Here is an 18,160-nt window from a genome sequence, read left to right as displayed (position 1 = left end):
TATTAAGAAGGACAAATGGACAAAATGACTGGAAAATTGTTCCTTAATGATGAGAAAAAGATGGTGTCCTTGATGCTGTCCAGCTATTTCCCATCAAAAACAGACATGACAACAGATACAACAACAACAAAAAATAACAACACAGGAATGCCCTTGAAAAATATCTCTGAGATGCCAGAAGCAAGTTTTTGGAAAGGAAAGAGGCAGGGCAATTTGCGCAAACACTCCCATCTGTTTTAATGTTATTTTCTCTGATGGGAACATTAAGGAGGTTGATGTCTGCGGCCTCCGCATTTTAGGTTGAAGTGGTCTGGGGAAGTTCGGCACTAATCCTGGCCGTGCAGAGATAAAAGGGGAGCATCTGCTTTTGATGAGTGTACTGCTTTGGCCATCCTGATATTTTTTCTTTATTGGTGCACATACATGTGGCTTCAAATGGTGTCTCAAACATTACAGGAATTCATTACAGCTGCACTGGCGCAAATAAAAGCAGCAAGCCAAACCCCCATCGACTCGGCTTGCTTTACTGTACAATGGAACTTTCCGGACTTCCAGACTTCTAATGTCTCCTCCAATCTGGCATCTCATTTATTTCATAAATATCTTTGTGTGTGTGTGTGACTGTGTGTGTGTGTGTGGGGGGAAGACACTCCCTCCTTGGCTTCTTGGAAGCATATCTTAGATCACCACTTGATAAGGAGGAGATTGTTTTTTTCCAGAGGTCGTGTGAGATATCTCTCCCCACCATCTCTCCACGTCCCTGGGTTGCTTGATGTGTTTTGGTCTGTTGGAAGCTGAGAGCATACAACAGGGATTGGGAACCCACACAGCAGACGTGACCTGGCATGACGGAAGCGCAGTGAAAGACAAGAGGACAGCTGAACAGGCGAAGATCCGGAGGGAGAGATAGCCACCCATGGAGAGAGGGACCATGGGAAAACAGAGCCGATGATGGACAGTCTGGCTTAGACTTCTAAGGCAAGGGAGAGAATCCACGCTCTCTCTCCCTCTTAAATCGGAGAAGCCAGCACCAGTAATTAAAAAACATTAAGAGCCTGGCTCTCACCTCTTTATGGGGCAGTACGTCTTAGAGCAAGCGGACATGTCAGGCATGCCTGGGCCTTATCTAAGGACAGCTTTATTTAGGCTAACTGCAGACAATGCGAATCAATGAGAGAAGTCTGCTTGACTGCTTCATAAGAGCAGTAAGCCCTACCATGGTATGTGACAAGGACCATAAACACAAGCTCTCTATTAAACGAGGGCAAGGAGATTACCACAAGCCATTCCACTCTTGTGCCACAGACAAGCCAAGAACGGTACTTTCTACAGAGATGAGTACGACCCACACACAGCTTGGTCTTGGGCTGTTCAGAGCATTTATGACACATAAGTCACAACCTCTCCTCACTGCACAGTGGACTAATTTTTCACCCGGCTCTTGCTGAAGCCACTCAGGCCTCAGCATCTGCTGGGTACACAGTCGCTGGCATGATTTCCAGCAGTGCGCGACAGCTCACCGGGGACATGTAGTGCTTCAAACCTTTACTTCGCTAGGTTGGGACGGAGAAAGGAGCCAATCAGAAGAATGCGGCTCGCGTTCCTCGTCCATGCGAAAAGCCGTCACATGAGTGGCAGTGGGGGCACATAAAGGGTCCTTTCTAAGCGGGGCGACCCCACGGGACACTCTGCTGCTGATTATGTGGGTTTGGGGCTTTTCTGGCTTTTTTTTCCCCGTGTGTCCGCCCAGCTGGGGCCGGGGGTTTCGCTCTCGCTCGCTCTCGCTCTCTCGGTTTTTGGTTCCACTGCCCACAAGGAGGCATTCTCATACAGAGAAACAAAAGAGCGCAAGTGCCCTGGACTTTTTACATGGGACCACAGAGAGGACGGAGATCAGGATGCAGTTATACTGAAAAAAAAAAAAAAAAAAAAAAACAAGGATTGAAAAGAAGGGAAAGAGGGAGGGGCGATGAGAAATTGCTGATTTCCATCCGTGCAGTAACGTCGAGTTTAGATCGTGAGGTTAGACAAAAGCAGGAGGACGAACATGTGTGACTGAGTCAATGCCGTGGCTGCCGCGCTGACCTCACTGTGCAAATAACGCCAGCCTGTCACATTTGTTTATTTTTACTCGAAAAACGGCGCTAATCAAGTCGAGTTCAAAACAGGACCAATTATACGATTAAGTGGATTACAGTCTTTTTCGACTGTAAATGTCTAATTGTGACCTCGCGACTGTGTGGAATTTATCGAGGATGATTAGCATGGGCCTTTTGACTGCCACCATGGCTGTGGAGATTTCGCCTTTTTTGCAGAGTAGAGCTGCAATATCAGGACCAAAGAGGATGGCTGATTTATAAGTGAAATTTTTCGATTACTTCGCAGACAACACATTTTTCACAACAGTCCGACCAGAACGCGAACATCTGTTTTTGGTCTGCGGGCGAAATTACACAAACTTAGGAGTGCGCTTACTTGGAAAATGATTTCCATTTGAAATCCAGTCGGCGAAACAGAGAGACAAAAATAAATAAATGCCACGCCCGGCCCTGGGGTGCGGGGAGCACCATGAAATGCAGCGGCGCATGTAACCTTACACCAATTTAAGTGATAAAATATGGCCCCGCCAATTTTGCAGAGCCAGGTTTTGAGAAGAAATCATAATAAGTTACAAATCTGCAGGAGAATGAGATCCAGTCCCCTTCCCGTGGTGGAACTGAAGGAACGGGTCGGGATAAAGGTGGAGTTACGCACTCTTAGGCCGGCTGGTTGCCGGCATGTCCTGCAGCCCGGATGGTTTCATGTCAGTAAAGTTTAATCGACTCTTGAAAGCGACGGGTAAACCTGAAAATCCCATACAGCCTGAGAGGCAGCTAGGCGGCCTCTTTAGTGGCTTTGTGGTTCGAGGTTGTTTTTCACCCCGGGACACACAGTGTTCCACACACAGGGATTAGTCAGGGACACAGGCTGCATGACAGAGGCCAAAAACCCGACAGTCACCGCAGAGCCCTTCCAGAACTTTTTCTCTGAACCCGGCTCCATTTCCCACAGCTCATAACGGGAATGTCATGTTCAGAACATGTCTCTTTAGCACGGCACGCTCTTTCCTCACAGTAACACTGCCGCCAGCCATTCAGAAATAAAGAGCTTCCACTTCCACATGGCTGCTCATTGGGGTTTATCTGTAAACATGATCTGCGAGAAGCTAGCCATGTTTTTTTTTCATGAACGTGTCTAGCTGTTGATTGGAAAGGGATAAACAGAGGAAGCAGCTGCTCTTCGATATGGAGCCACCTGTGGCAGACAGGTCAGCAATGGAAGGCTCTAAAACTAGGTCCAGAGGGCAAGGTAGACGGGAGGTTGGGGATTGTGGTGGGGCTGATGTAGATGGAGTGGGTTTGGTGCTGGTGACGGTTGTGGTGGTTATTATTACCTGTTAAGGGGCTGCCCCGCGGGAGTGTGCTCCACTTCGTAGCCTTGACTCCGGAGCACATCAATCACCGTGTTGTTGCCCAGGAAGTGACCTGCAATATAAACAGTTCTCCTTTCAGTCTCCCAGAGCGCCGACGGACCCCAGAGGTGTCAGTCAGATACACACACTCTCTCTTTCTTTCTCTCTCTCTCTCTCTCACACACACACACAGACACACACATTCACAAAACTCCACAGAGCGGAAGGGAAGCACCACCTAACGGCCATCCAACAACCTCGACCCCCCTCCCTCCTTGAAACATAAGCACTCATGTGTAACAGAATACTGTATGTGAATGAGGGTATACAATTGGGGCAATATTGAACAAAAACCGCTGACTTCATTGACATGTAAACACCCCCCCCCCTCTCTCTTTCTCTCTCTCTCTTCACAAAAAAATAAATGCACACACAGACTGGGACTTCGGGATATCATCAATATGCGAGGGTCAGCGATGGTTCAACATGTGGGTTTGTTAGATGCCATTTGTTCTGTCAAAGCAACCCTTCACGTACATGTTCATCAAATGAGAAAGCAGAGCAAAACCAGGACCAGAGCACTGGCGTTTGCTCCTCTATGTCACATTCATCATTGCACGTCATCGTCTGAGCATCTCCGGGCACCAGAAGTGGAGCCACTCTCCTCCTCACATGCTAACCTGTTAGCAACTTAGTTGGTCGGCAATGGGAAATTGCATTGCAACCAACAAAGCTGCTAAATTAGTTAGCAACTATGATTTTGGGAAACGCACCCCTGGCCAGTAAAGGCTGGCTGTCTTTTCGCACCCACCCCCCACAGCCCTCTCTCCCCACATCTATCCACTCCAACCCCCCTCCCCTCCTCCCCATCCCCCCCTCCACCTTGCCCCTGCTAAGCTAGGTGAAGTGGGGCATTGTGGGTTCAGGTTGCCCGTGTCAAGGGGTCCCCATTCTTCTTCAACCCGTCACAAAAGAAATGGGAGCTCATTGTGCGCACCAGCTCAGCCATGTACCGCGCTGCTGTGTCAACAAAGGACAGGCCTTTAATCTGACTCTAATGGTGCGCGGGAAGAGCTCGGCGGGCCCACTGATAGAGAGGTTTAAGCCAGCCGAGCGAACCAGAGGGGCTGGGGGGCAAGAGCCCGCAGGTGGGCACGGCACCAAGAGGGGGAGAGGGAAGGAGAGACAGACACTAGTCTGAGGCTATAAAAACTGTTTTTGTGCAATTGCTCTTGATTTGATAATCACAGCAGCTACTGCATGGATGGGTAATTGTATTATACGGATTTGTGTGTAAGAATTAATGCTAAAGAGGGACCTGATTTGTAGCTGAGGCACTAAATATAAACTGCAGGCTGGGTTCTGGTATCACTACATACTATATATGAAGAGGTCACAAAAAAACTGCCACTCTAAGCACAGAATAGTGAAAACAGCCTTCTGTGCTCAACAGGAGGCTATTTTGGATTGTTTTCTTGAATGGGGTTGCTTTATTTCAGAGAGAAAACCCCTTTTCTTTTTATTTTCTTCAATGCATCCCCCCTGGCAGACCTGAAGCAAAGTGACACAGAGAGAGCCCCAAACAGAAACTTTCTCTCTCCCTGATTTATGGCTGTTCATTCTGAGGGCTGGGGGGTGGCTGTGGTGGTGGGGAAGGGGGGGGTGAGGTGGGACAAATGGAGGCCACCTCCACAATGCGGGAGGCTCAGAGGGGACGACTTCAAAGAGGGGCTGTCACTAGAGAGGGAGGCTGCTGAAGGGGAGGGAGGCGGGGGGTAAGGGGGGGTGTACGCCCGCTGACTGCTGGAGCTCAGCGACACGTCAGCTGGGCCTTTCAGACAGAGCAGCGGCCCATCACGGGGGGCTTGGCTTGGGCGGCCAAACGTAAAGCAGCGCGAGATCATCATAGCAGTAAAATGACCCCCACGCTCCCCCATAAAGAATAACACTGGAGTTGCAGGGTAGTCTCTAAATGAAAGCATCTTAGACATGGTGGTCACAAAAATAAAATAAGGACTCAAGCAGAAAATAATGGTTACAAACAAAATATGTTTCATAATAAGTTCTTATTGTTAACACATGCAAGATTTAATGTAGACAATGAAGTGCACGTTATGGTTATTTGATAGAAAAACATGTTTAAGTTGTAAACTATTTATAAACCTTTATATTTTGTAATAGTTTTTGTCCCTCAGAAACCCACAGGCCTAAGACAGGCTACACTCTGTGCACATGAATGAACAGTGATTCAGCAGTCAGACACAGTGGACTTATTTTAGTCCCTTATTTCAGAGAGTGTTGTAATTACTCCCCCAGTCCGAGAGAGTCTTTAAGCTCCCCATCTCTGTCTCACTGCCTCATGACTGACACTCAGGTCAGAGATTACACAATAACAGCCTGTTATTCTTGGACGCTATAGCAACAGGTATTTTCCCGCACACATTCTGACGCAGACGTGTGAGCAGGTTTTGAGATCAGCGGAGGCATGCTGGAAATGTAGCAGGCTACCGGCGGACAGCCGCGCAGTCCTGAGTCCCGACGCCCTGATTCTACACCACCATTCAAAAAATGTTAAGAATATGTTCTCTCAAGTGACGGCTAAGTCTGAGATATTTTCAGTGCTGTGAGTGGCAGATCTACAGTCTGGGAATGTCATTCCTGTTCACTCATCTGCTAGGTGCTTTAAGCGATGTCATACGTTTTTTAGGCTAAAACATTTTTTGTTACTTACAACAAACATCACCTCACCATCTACTAGGTGCCTGTGTCCTGAATACACTGTAAAAAACATGATCTCTGTGGACAACCCAGGCTCCAAAACAGCCACAAAACAACTTGCTAGCTTTCTGTTTTGTTTGATAGTCAACAGAAGTGACGTTACCTAGCATCGCTTAGAGCGCCTTTAAAAATGACACCCCATGTGAAAGCAAGGATGAACTGGCCAGGGTTGATGCTATCACACTGTGTTATCAAGTAAAGATTTGTTCAGTCAGGGAATGACTGCCTCTTGCCTCTTGCCTCTGCACAGGTGCAATAGAAATAACAGAGAATTGGTATGGTCTGTTTTTAGAGTGACAAATTTGGCTTTGAGAAAATTAATTCCAGGTAAAGTGGAATATGAAGTGAACACAGAGTCCATGACAAAAAAACTCCTCTGCTCCTGAAGCAAGAGACCATGGTGGAGCACAAACAAAAACAGACATCGTTGATTAAAATGATGGATGTCTTGGCGTGAGAGGGAGGAGGAAAAACAGCGAAAATTATGTTTTAATGTTTAAAGAATTGGAGAAAAAGCCAGCGCCAGCATGTAGACTATGTGGTGTTTGGCGAGCCAACGGGAGTGCGTGTGGTTCCATGTCTGTTTGAATCAATCATGCGGCCACTGGCGTGAACGGTAGCCCGCTGATCTCATCTGTTGGGCTAAAACCTGTGGAGGATGGAGAAGTCGCTGGGCTGGAGCCAGAAAGTGACCTGTCGGTAAGTAACCCTCACCTCCCCCACAACACACACACAAACACCACTTCAGAAAGATCTCAATTTCTGCCTAAGGCCAGGCCCTGTGTCTCCTCATTAACACTTTGTTCAGTTAATATGTCCGTCTGTGTGTGTGTGTCTGTCTGTCTCTCTGTTAACTGTTTGAACTAGACTACTGCAGTGTTTTACTTTTTTCCTGTTGCTTTAGCTGTATGGGGCTAATGACGTGTGAAACTAGCACTAGGCTTAAGCACAGCAATGGGACCTCCCTGTGTGTGTGTGTGTGTGTCTTGTCTGTGTGTGTGTGTGTGTGTGTGTGTGTGTGTGTGTGTGTGTGCGTGTGTGTGCTTTGCTTAGACATCCGCCTAATCCCAGCAAGCCCACCATGTGTCCCTGACACTGATGCTGTGCAGACCCACAGCCCTTAATTACCTCTCAGGGCTATCTCCACCGCTGCACCGCTAACCATCCAAACAAGCCGTGCTCCTCATACAGCACTATGTGTTGCTAATGCTCACGAGAGTCTGTGAGAACAGTCTGAGAAGAAAATCCCAAACTCTAATTATCAAAGAAAATGGCTCGTCTGTCAATCAGGGATGGGAGATAAGAAGCCCTACCATTCGCCCAGGCCTTGAGGGCAGTGAGGCAGACACAATGCTGGGACACTCGTCTCCCGAAGGGCCCATCCGTCAGACTGTGGAGCACGAAGGAAGCTTGTCTGAACTGGTGTCCGCTCCATGAGTCGCCAGCGTAGAAGGAGCGAGGGAACAAGGGAGTAAAAAAAAAAGAAAAGAAGGAGCAGTTGCCTTCCAGGCCTTCCTGTGCTTTTAGGCAGACGAGGTGAGAACGTGTGAAATTGGACCCATGACTCACGCCTTACCCCCTATGCTGCATCCCCTTCGGCCCCAGACGGACAAGAACAGATGAAGCCAATTGATAGTGTCGAGTGCTGAGATTTGGGTTCCATCCCTGTTTGCTGTGAGCGCCTAGGTTCTTAGCGCTGAGATTTGGGTTCCATCCCTGTTTGCTGTGAGCGCCTAGGTTCTTAGCGCTGAGATTTGGGTTCCATCCCTGTTTGCTGTGAGCGCCTAGGTTCTTAGCGAAAAGGAAAAGCGATCATATCCTCGTTAAGCAATTCTGTGCTGACGGAGACGTGAAATGAACTAGGCATCGGCCGGAGGAGTGCAAGCATCTGCAAAGTGATGGGGGTGCTGCCTGCAAACCCCCATTCTAAACTGGGGTTCAGCAGTTCAAGTACAACTAGGACCAGGGCCACTCAATGATCACATTGATCTATGACCATGCCTCTTAAGTGGCTTGTTGACTACACGCCAAGGTCAATCTTGAAATACTACAGCCTTTCTAGTGCCGGCCGCGCAGGCCACACAAAGCCCCCTGCGTTTTTCGCAGCGCTCCATCGAGATGGCAGAGATAAGGGCCAGCGTAGCGGCCGGCCTGAAAGCTTTTCTTCAGGACTTCCTCGGATCCCGGCTCTTAGAGGTCCTTTTTTTTTTTTCAGCTAACGTTATATATGTAGCTTTTAAAGGCCCGCTCTCTCTCGCTCTCTCTCTCTTAGACCAATTTCTCTGAGGAGCATTCATGCGATCGGGTAATGCTCCACGAATCACTCTTTGGCACACCGCTGGGGCCTAAAAAGCCACTAGTGTCCTCCAATTATTAAAGGGGCATACAACCAAGGGGCCTTGAATGCGGCTTCTTTCCACACGGCGCAATATTTATATTAGAAATGGTAACCAGGATTGAGAGGCAGTTCTCAAAACATTACGCAAACCAAATAAATAAGCGGCAGCGTGCCGACCCGAGCCAGCGCAGCTGTTTGTGTATACATCGTATCCGCGGGCCGCATTCCTAACAGCCCATAATCACTGCTGCGCACTGGAGTCTGATGTAGCTCAACTTAACAAGATGGATGAGGCTGGAGAAGGACGAGAAGGAGAACGCAGTGGCACCATGCCCTCCCAGTCCCATGTTCCTGCCGTATTAGGCGGTGTGGCTGGTAGCAATGCCATTCCAAAGGCGGATGACTCTCTTGCTCTAGTCCTGGGCACGCACATATAGATCCCGTCTCAGAGAGAGATCAAGCTGATGTGACAGTCAGCTAGAGGCTGGCGCTTGCTGTGAGCTTCTTGTGCTGGGATCTCTGATCCTTGGTCCGTACTCTTGGCACTGAAGGCTCAAGGCTCTGATGACATGCTCAGACAGAAAGGCTCTGTCTGATCCCTCTCCCTCCCTCCCTCCTTCCCTCCCTCCCTCTCTCTATCTCTCTATCTCTCTTAGTCTGTGTCTATTCCCCCTCTAGGCCATGTCTCCTGTAATTAGGCTGCAGCGGCAGTCCGGCCTTGCTGAGATAACGTCCACTCTGCCGCTGCTGCAGCCGCCGCCGCTGGCTCCAGGCGGAGGACAGCAGACTGGACAGAGGGGCTCTGGAGCCAGAGCTTCAGACACCTCGCCAACTTCAACTCTAAGGGGCCCCAGCTGCCCGCCCCCCGAAACTGCACCGAGGAATCACAAGGGATAATGCAAGCGGGTCGGGAGGTCAACAAGCAACCCCCCTCCACACACACACACACACACACCACCTACTCCCTACCCCCTTCCCCACTCTCTCTGTTGCCGAGAGGGACCTTGACAACTGTGTAAACAAGGCTGGAAGGACAGGGACGCCCTCGCCTGCTGGGAGAGAGGGAGAGTGAAGAGAGACAGGGATGCTGGGCGCCATCAAAAGAAGGGGGTATGGCAGTAAGTGGACCAAAGGTGAACCTCTGGTGGTGTGTTTATGGGGGTGTGGGTACATAAACTCCCCCCCCCACACACACATCCCAGTAACACCTTCCACAACTGGCTCTATTTTTCTTAGGCTGCCTGATCTGACAATGACAGGGTGTGCTTTTTTCAGGGGAGCAGACGTGGTCGGGATTGCTCAGGGGGCCAAGACGGACACTCTTTTTCCCGCGCCTGAGAGAAAACAGCCTAGAGCCCCTCAGGGAGAGAGAGAGAGACAGGAGAAGGGTTTCACACACTGGTGACACACACCTGACGATCCGTCTCTGTCAGGTCGGTCATGATTATTACTCCAACGTTAGAAAACATTGGATAGCAGCTCAGCTGTCCAGCAGTCTGAAGGAAATAAATCTTCCATTTGGGTCTGCCGCGGGAAAAATACACTGTGGCTTTTCACTGTCATATTAATACCATATAAAGAGTAATGAGGAGCAGACTCAAGAAAGCAACTCTTTTGCATTGTAGGGATATTCTTATTCTGGCTATGTAGTAATTCATCTGTCCCCTTAAGCGCGACAAATCACCTCACTTTGTCCATCGACATGAAACAAAATTTCCTCATAAATATCGTCAGTTATAAAGACGGCCGAGAGACCACAAGCGACTTCCAAAATGAGCCGAGAGTGAGTACTGACCATAAATCGTGATTGGAAAATCACTGCTTGTGCGCAGCAGGAACAGACAGTGGGGAACTATATATGCATAACTGGCATGGAGGCTTTTGCCACTTCTGTAATGGGGCAGTCTTGTGGCAAAACGCATGGATGGAGCACAGCTCTGCTTTACTCATTGGCCAGCCAGCCATCCGACATGGACCTCAGGAGCACTGCAGGGAGAGAGGCCTCCTCCAGTTAATATACATATCAAATCGCACACATGCTGCATTCAACCCTACTTATGGCTTCATTATGGATTTATTCAACCACAATCCCACTTTTTTTTCAGGCTGACATTGAAAGGGTTCCTTTTCTTTTCCATGTGAACCAGTTACTCGCCCTGCAGTGGGAATGATGGAGGGAGATTAGGTCTGACATGCCAGGAGACAAGTTCCGAAATAGACCCGCTCCGAAATGACAACATGATTACACATTATCCTTTTCGCTGGCGGATTAGCAGCAAAATGTCCCTCTTTTTTTTTTTTCTTCTTTTGAGGGCTCGGCCTTTTTCTCCTCACTGGCAGAGTGTGTGATGGACTGAGCAGGGCCCTGCTTGTAATGGGTGGTAAATGATTGTGGGCTAGCCTTGCCTGTCTGAAAGGTTAGGCTTTGATATTTAACAGCTTGAGTTCCCCTGGACTGACTGGCTCCCTGGCTGACCCTTGCGTGACCCCGGCAACGAGCGAAGGCCAGAGGGAGGCCTCAGGCATCACCGGGGCTCAGGGCTAATGGCTTACTGTAGTCACATAGAGGAGGGACCGCCCGCAAAGTCCAAATGACAGCGTTTAGAGTCCTACTCAAGGCAGTGGCAGACTACTGGCCTCGCTCCGGCCAACCCTACTCAGCCATAGTTTATGGCCTTGTAACTCACCTGAGCACTTTTAGAGTCTCAGGTCGGTCTATTGCCATGTCAATTTAGAGACAAAGAGCTGTGCTAAGCAGGGAAGTGGGGTGGGAGTGTCGGGGGGGAGAGATGGACCTAACCAGAGAGCCTATAGATTCACATAACTGGTGAGAGCGATGCACAGGAGCAGTTCACACAGATACGAGCAGAGTGATGTCAAGTGATGCCATCCGAGACCTCAGAGAGTCTGAAAATTGAAACAAATATATCAAAAATCAGCGGGAGGAGTGAGATTTAATGCCTTGGAACCAAAGACGTGAGCCCTTGAGTGAGTGGAACATCCTCTCTTTCCACCCAAAGGGTTATAGACACAGTATTCTTTAATTTGCCAATTCGGAAAATGTGGGGGAAAATAGTCTGTTTGTCCCACTGGAGCAATAATTATTTGAAAATGGAACCGTGTGTTAACTATATTGTTTCTATATTGCCAGAAGCTGTATTTAGTGTCTTGACTAGGAAATATGTGAGATGCAGAGGGCTTCCTATACCCCACCCACGGTCATTTACGATGGTGAAATGACTTGAAGCAGAGTGTTGTTGTTGGAGCTTTTTGCCTTTGGCAAAAATATAAATTTTAGCTCTTGGCTTATTACGGGTACGGAGGTGAGCCCTGTAATAAGTCCAGTAAAGAGCTGACGCCAAGAGCCGAGCCAAATAAAACCTGCCCATGTTATTTTAGTATTCTACTATACGCTCATTAATACTTATTCCACCCTGTTCCAAAGCTGAAGTCATGATTCTTTTAGTAACGGGAAATTTCATAAGTCAACGACTAAATGAATTCTCATTACTGCAGTACACAACATCAGGGGCTTCACTGGAAGAATGAATATTGCCCTGAAGTAAAGGCACCCAAAGACAAGCCAAAGAGCTGACACTGCAGAGCTCATGCAAAACAAGACACGTGCATTTGTAATTAAGGTGTATTTTGGTTGGATCAGGGAGGTAACAATAGAACACCCAAACACATCTGTCAGTTCAACAGAGGTGATAACTCACAGTTCACTTCCCCTTTCACTTCTTAAGCAGTCCTGGAGGAGGGTAATTCATTCACTCTGAGCTGTGGTTTTGGGGTGCTCCTCAAACTGACATATTGCTACTGCTACAGTACGCTAACAAACCTCAATCAAGTTAGAAGCCCAAGTCAAGAGTGGGGGCAAGTCAAGCTGTTTGGGGAGGCAATGGGGGGAGTAGGCTCTGCTAATGAGAGGAATTGATTCCAAAATATTTTCCAAAAAGAGGGTCTTTTGCCAGAATCCACACAGAGAGGGCTTCAGAATAACACAATTTAATATCATGCTTAACATATTAAATTAAATTTAATGACATTGAGAATGTATGGTTGGAAAAACTTGAATGAATCGATGGCTGGAAGTAGCTCAAAGTCCTTTTGGGTTATTTTCTGATTTTGCAAGGGTGTGAAAATGTCTGCAAAGGACTCTCTCTATTCAGTGCCACAAAATAGATCACAGGAATATAAAAGAAAACAAATGAATGAAGTGCTTATAGTGACAGGATCCCTGTCCTGGATAAATAAATAAAGCCACCAAGACATCTTTCATCATCTGACTCACACAATTCTGGCACGCAAACTTTATCCGACCATCAGCAGAGGTTCCCGCGCCAGAATCTTGTGACATGGCTGATTGCTAATGAAAGACTCCGACTGGTGGAACACAACAGTGGTCCAACTCCCCCCCACCAACCCACCACCTCGCCTCCAGAATAGCGCCCACTTGCAACAGAGAAGAGGCCCGACTCCAGAGGCTCTCACAGACCAAACATTCTGAGTTTCCACAGAAGCTGGTGTTTATGGTGCTCCCAGCCATGCCGAGAGGTACAGTAGCAGCGCGGTATGTAGCACTTTTACAGGGTTCACTTGCTCACCTCCGTATCCACAGGCGAGCCAGTGTCCCCTGGATAAGAGAAACAGGGAGGGAGGGAAGGGATGAGGGGAGTCCTGAAAGGAAATGATAAAAAGCTGATTTCTATTCAATGGGATAAGCGAGCGGAGAGGGAGATGTCAAACATTTGAAGAATTTGAAGTCTCTAGATGCCAGAGAGCGATACAAGGGGGGGACCTGACTAGGCACTGTGGGGAAGAATTGGATTTGAAAATAAAATGCTTAAGAAGGACCACATAGACTTTACATGGGCAAGAGTTCAAGCTGGAGTCTGCCTCCGAGCATTAAAGCACTGGCTCTTTTCAAAGGCAAGCATGCAGCCAGAACACCTTAAAAATGATTCATTAGTGTGTTTCCATTAGTAAAAGATTGACAGCTCAAATGTCACTGCCATAGTTAAAGTGGAAAAAAAGTGACTTTGCGGTTGTTCTGTGACTCACTTGACAAAGAAAACAATCTGGAACAGAGCTGCCAAAGCCCCACTTGGTCTCTGTATTGGTAGAATTCTGAATTCAAAATGCTAGCTTTAGTGTGTGGTTAGGGTCTGGCCATTTTTCGGGTCCTTGAATAAATATCAGAAAGATGCTGGATAAAAGCTAATGGTAAAGTCAGGGGGGATCAGCCCTGGATGATCTGTCTCCATTAAAAACACGAGTGGGTGGGTTCGTGGGTTGCCGATGGGTTGGGATGGAGTGGAGTAGGGGGGTGGTCTCTGACTGCATGCCCAGAGCTGCTAAGTCTCCAGAGGGGCCAGAATTCCAGGCCCCACAGACATGGCGGTGTGAAAGCACCCTGCTTAAATAAACCAGCGTCTCGAGAAGTTCTGGAGGTGGCCTTCGCCCCTCTGAACCGGTGCTGGATTACATATCTCTGGCATGCGCTGCCAACCTGCCTCTTACCCTGCCAACCAAAGCACTGGCACCAGGAGGAAGGCGAGAGAGAGAGGAGGAGAAGCCAATCAACTGACCCCTCTACCGGTGTTGCTGGGTTTCTCGGGCCGGTGTGTGGAGGACGGGATCAAAGCAGGGGAACCACTTAGCTGTAAAGGCCGCCGAGAAAATAAACGTCTCGAAGGCTCACTCTGTGTTCATTGTCTCACATATCACACGTTTGTGCCAGGGAATTCGGTGTTTTTATTATTTTTCCCCATTATAATATAATCTCACAGTTTTAAAAAGAATGAGCTTGTTAAGTGTAATTGTGGTGAGGGCAGTGGCTGGCGTGGTAAGGACTGGCCAGTCTGGTGTGATCTGTCTGAATGCCTGTGGGGTCCTGAGGTATCTGGAAGTGGAACTGGGTCGGGTGGGCAGGATCAGACTGTTGACACGGGTTGCAGCGTCTGTTTCCTCTTACTCCCCATGATCCTCTGTTCCTCTCCCACTCCCCTGCTCTTCATCCAGAATGCATCTCCCATGATGCACTGCTGAAAGGGGATGGCTTGGGTGTACTTCCCAGAAACCTTGTAAACAATTCTGTTATATAATACAACTATGCAGAACTTCATATGGACCCACTAAACAACTATCTCAAGTTGTGGTTCCCAAAGAAAAAGAGTGCAGCGCACATTTTTCTCATTATGTCTGTATGGCGCGGTGTTTGATCCTGAATCACATTAGTTGAAGCATTATCTTATAGGAAAACAACCCTGCTAAATGAGTGTTTCACATGGATATTATAATCTACTTGGGTCCACAGTTTAACCAAAACTTTCTCTGCTGATATTTCAGTGTCAACTTATTTCTTTTGCCCTAGGAGTTGGAACATAACCTCCTGTAGATCATTGTGACACTTACGATTCTCTCGGTATCAAAGTCTTGGCGACATGAGTGTGTAAAGACTCCAATGTAAATGTTCGGGGCAATGACATCTATGGTTAGACATGCTTTGAATAACCATTGGATTTAAAGAAATTGAAACCGAAGTACACCCTCAGCTATTTCAAAGTAGCTCAAATGAGATGAAATGTCCTTTCACTGACCTACTGCAAAGCTTCAAACTAGAGGAGAAAGTATTAAAGCAGGCAAAAAAAGGACTAATCCCAAGCTACAATGCAAACAGGCCATAAACACCTCCAGCAGGAAAGGGTCGTAAATCACTGCAGTGGTGTTATCATGCCGGCTTTGCCTTCCGGGCCTTCCAGCTTAACGGTCCGGACTTAAAAGCTCCACCGCCTTTCAGGATGGCCGCCACACCGTGCCACTAATAACCAAATATGTAATTTTCCTTCCTTTTCATTGTGCAGCAGCCATTTGTGGAGCGTATGAAAGTTTGGCCGCGGGGCAAAAAACATAAAACCCGATTCCAGGTGCATGCAGGCCACAGCTATGAGTAGGAGGGGGGTCAAAGGGCAAAGTTGAGATGGGTTCAACCCTTTCAATACATCAGAGCGGGTGTCACAACATGTTCTTGCAGCGCTGCTCTGGAGTGCTGTGGTGAGACAGGCCGCAGATCCTATCTGCAGAGACAGGAGCGGATGCTGACACAATGCTACGCCTAGGGGCCTGTTAAAGCTAAAGAGTCTTGGCTGCTCCCTTTGGAACAGACGCCGCTGCGGACACCCCTCTATAACATGCGCAACATGCCGCCTCTTTTGCCCAAAATGGCACCTAGGAGCCACCGCGTTGGCACGTCGGGGTCGTCAGTGCCATTGGACGCCTCTTCCCTTGTTTCCACGCTTAAAGCGCTCCGAGACTGAGCTCATAAACACTTTCACGACCGCTCTGGAGACGATAAATCAGTGGGGGGACACCCAGCACCTCGACACCATAAAGGCCGAGCAGTCCTGGCCTGCCAGTCCACCAGCAGACGTCGTTCCGCTGTTTAACAACCACTCTGAGTGCAGTGTCTACGGGGCCGGTCCAAATCTCTCTCCCTCTCGCTCAGTCTTTTCCTCTCCCTCTTTAACTTTTTGTTTTGACATCTGCGCTAGATTTATGTGACAAGCCACAGCAAAACAGTTGTAAAGTATTGTTATATGAGATCCAGGAGGTTGAAAACATGTTAGTTTATACATGTCTCAGTTTGATTGCTGGACGCTGTCCGTCCCTCCTCTGCCCTCTCGATCAGCTGAGGTTGGACGCTGCGGTTAAGAGACTGGCAGAACATGAGAGGAGTGTTGAGGAAGGTATGAAAACTAGGCCTCAGAACCACACCAGGCTGTGTAATACCACTTACCCCCCATGCACTCACACACATACACTCTCTCTCTCTCACACACACACACACACATACCCACACTGACATCTCAATGTGCTTGTGCGGCTTAAGAACACATTTCAGCCCTCACTCTCGCCTGCGCTTAAACCCTAGGCCTCTCACTTCACACGTCTTACGAGCCCCGGCACCAAAAGGCCCTTAATTGTGTGTGAAAAGAATAAAACACTCAAATGTAAACACAGGAGGCTAACAACCACGCTCGTAATTACTCACCCACAAATATTTAAATGTGTGGAAGAGAGAGAGAGTGTGTGTATTTTTTTCCTCCTTTTCTTTCTGGGGACTTGAAGAGCTTGCTCTGTGTAGCGAAGCAGCATGGCTTGAGCTGTGGACACGTGTGTTTGCGGTCGCCTCGGTGTGTGTATGTGTGTGTGTGTGTGTGTGTGTGTGTGCTGAAGAAAAAGGGTCTCTGGCTGTCAGAGTGAGCGAAAGGACGGTTCTCTACAATATGTAAACATATCACTTTATTAAAAAGCAGGGCCCGGTATGTATGTATGTATGGCAGTCATTAATGAGGGAGTGGAGACTGAATGGTTACCTGTATCGAGTTACTGGATTCTGCAGGGCGCGAGAGACAAATAACTGCTTCCACATGCCGCCTTCACAGTCTCGCACTTTACTCTCCACGCAATCCACGTCAAAAATTAAAATCCCTCAAATATTTCTGGGGCTGGATGGGTGTGGGATGGGAGGGGGGGGGGGGTTGGATGGTGGGCAGCAATGCTTCATTCATGCTGGAACCTTTCCGGTCTCAATGAAAGTGTTTTGGCCACAGCAAACACTATGTCGCTTGTTGAGCGAGCTGGGAACACTGATAAAACTCTGGGCGCTTTAATCGCTTTGATCAAATTCAGAACTCTGAAATATGCAGGGCTCAGACATTACAGCCAACTTGAGTAACAGAGCAGCACACAGCCAGCTTAGAGCAATGCTCTAAATAAACTACGGCACTAAATCGGTACAGAAAATGTTGTGATTGTCTGACACACATCAAGCGACTCTTGTCATCTGGTATAACATCTGCACTTCTGGGTGCTGACAGACTCTCTGCTCCTTTTCTAACACAGCAGAATCAGGAGTAATGAATTCATTTTTGGGGAGGAATTACCATGAAATCTAATTAGAGGCCAAGCCACTGCTTTCAAGGTAAGCCCTGCCTACGAAAACAGATGCCAGGCTTGCACTGGCTGCTAGGCAAAAACATCAGGTGCTTAGGTGTCAATAATCGACCTAACAAACTGATGATTATGTCAAAATGAAAGTTGGCTCTCCCCTTTTCTCTGTAAGCATCTGATGGTCTGAGAATATGTTCCACAGTGTATGTAAGCTGAGTAAATAAACTTCACAAGCTATCCAAAGAACAGCACAATATCATTGAAATGAACTATAGTGTCTATTCTTGAATGAGGGATAATTGACATTAAATGAGCAATTAGGGTCTTTTTGGTCATGACATGCCCCACTTGGGAGTGAAGCATTATGGCATCTGTTTCATTTCCCTACATGCCAGCCTGGGCACCCCCTGAAAGGGTGGATAAACTGGATTGGCACCTAGTGACTGGTTGTCATAGATTCAATTTAGATATTCAAATGGAGTTGATTTTGTCCACACCTGGCCTCATTGCAATTGAGTGGTGTGTGCCTGTGTGTGTGTGAGTGAGTGAATGTGTGTCTGAATATGAGTGTGAGTGGGTGTGCGTGTGTCTGTGTGAGTGAGCGAATGTGTGTATGTGTAAGAGAGAGAGTAAGTCAA

At 47.9% G+C, this 18,160-nt stretch overlaps 1 protein-coding gene across 1 annotated transcript in view; it reads right to left on the bottom strand.

The window, feature by feature from the left end:
* trabd2a (TraB domain containing 2A) overlaps positions 1-18,160 on the bottom strand; it is a 55,154-nt gene that overhangs the window by 7,104 nt on the left and 29,890 nt on the right. Inside the window, exon 5 of the mRNA XM_048258941.1 lies at positions 3,434-3,524. Coding sequence (XP_048114898.1) covers positions 3,434-3,524 — 91 coding nt within the window. The remainder of the gene's footprint in view (positions 1-3,433; positions 3,525-18,160) is intronic.

This window comes from Alosa alosa, chromosome 12 (genome assembly GCF_017589495.1).
Source record: "Alosa alosa isolate M-15738 ecotype Scorff River chromosome 12, AALO_Geno_1.1, whole genome shotgun sequence".
Lineage (NCBI taxonomy): Eukaryota > Metazoa > Chordata > Actinopteri > Clupeiformes > Clupeidae > Alosa > Alosa alosa.
This window is presented reverse-complemented; position numbering and strand designations above follow the sequence as displayed.